General features: G+C 39.8%; 1 protein-coding gene across 1 annotated transcript; it reads right to left on the bottom strand.

Annotated features, from left to right (window-relative positions):
• Positions 1 to 252: 252 nt before the first annotated feature.
• Positions 253 to 1,191, bottom strand: LOC106833430 (olfactory receptor 4F3/4F16/4F29-like). The gene has a single exon (XM_014844621.3). The coding sequence runs from the start codon at positions 1,189 to 1,191 to the stop codon at positions 253 to 255; it is 939 nt and encodes a 312-aa protein (XP_014700107.1).
• Between the last annotated feature and the right edge of the window lie 330 nt (positions 1,192 to 1,521).

Below are 1,521 nucleotides of genomic sequence, written 5' to 3'. Positions count from 1 at the left end.
AGCCTGCTTTCTTACAAATTTCTAAAAATTACTTATAGATATTATTCCTTAGGAATTGAGGCACAAGATTATTATAATCTTTTGTTTTAAATCTAATTTATCTCTTTTCGGTAGTGAATGTCCCTTCCTCGCCAGTGAAAGTCAAAATCGACTCAGTATCAGTGTGTATAATCAAATCAAGGTGACAAACAAGAGCTTCATCAATAATGAACATCAATAATAAATGAAGGCTCTTCACAATAAAGGTATGTCTTAAGAGATCTTCATATAATTCACCAGCTGTCTGCATAATCTCCTCATTGCCGTCTTCATTTCTTGATTCTTGAATGTGTAAATGATAGGATTCAGGAAAGGAGTGAGAACTGCATCAAAGATGGCCAGAAACTTATCCAAGTGTGTAGAGGGAAATGGCCAGGTATAGAAAAATATCAAAGGGCCATAAAACAGACCTACTACAGTGATGTGAGCTGAGAGTGTGGACAGAGCCTTGGATGAACCAGCTGAATAGTGTTTCTGAACGGTGAGAATGATGACAACATAGGAGATGATCAGTATGAAGAAGGAGCCAACAGAGATGAACCCACTGTTGGCTGTGACCATGAACTCTAGTCGATAGGTGTCTGTGCAAGCAAGTTTGATGAATCGAGGAAGGTCACAGTAAAAGCTGTCCAACACATTAGAACCACAGAAAGTTAAGTTTACCACAAAAGCCAATTGAACCATGGAGTGGATAAGGCCAGTCATCCAGGCAACCACTAAAAGGAAAATGCACATTTTGGGGCTCATGATGGTTAGATAGTGGAGTGGCTTACATATGGCAACATACCTGTCAAATGCCATGGATATGAGCAGCACCATCTCTACACCACCAATGACATGGATGAAGAACATTTGCGTGATGCAGCCACTAAAGGAGATCAATTTACACTTCCTGAAAAGGTCATAAATCATCTTGGGAGAAGTGACAGAAGAAACTCCCAGGTCAATGAAGGAGAGGTTGGCCAAAAGAAAGTACATGGGGGAGTGCAAGTGAGGGTCAGAAGTCACAGTGAGCATAATGAGGGAGTTTCCCATCATGCTTGCCACGTAAAATGTGGAGGAGAACACAAAGAGGAGAAGTTGGATCTCCCAGGAGTTAGTGAGTCCAAGTAACACAAATTCGGACACCACAGAGCAATTTGCTCCATCCATTAGTTCTGTCAGTACTGCTACCTGACAATGTAAGTTATAAAATTATGTTAATAAATTAGGAGTGAGGTCAAAATTATGAAAGCCTATTTCTACTTTAACATCAAAACTCTCTTAATATGCTCATAGCCTTGAAGGTGATCACAGAGAAATTGATGACTGTCATCCGGATCTATTCTCTACCACCAAGTTTTCTCGGCATTTAGTATCCTGTGCTTCCTCATAGGGTTGATGCCATGATAATATTCAAGAGATCCAAAATAGTCAACATGCATAACAGGAGTTCAATTCCAAACCTTTGATTTTGAGTTAAAACTGATATCTGGCCCCAAT

The sequence above is a fragment of the Equus asinus genome, chromosome 2, assembly GCF_041296235.1.
Source record: "Equus asinus isolate D_3611 breed Donkey chromosome 2, EquAss-T2T_v2, whole genome shotgun sequence".
Classification (NCBI taxonomy): domain Eukaryota; kingdom Metazoa; phylum Chordata; class Mammalia; order Perissodactyla; family Equidae; genus Equus; species Equus asinus.
Note: the sequence above shows the minus strand (reverse complement) of the source record. Positions and strands in the feature narration are given on the sequence as shown.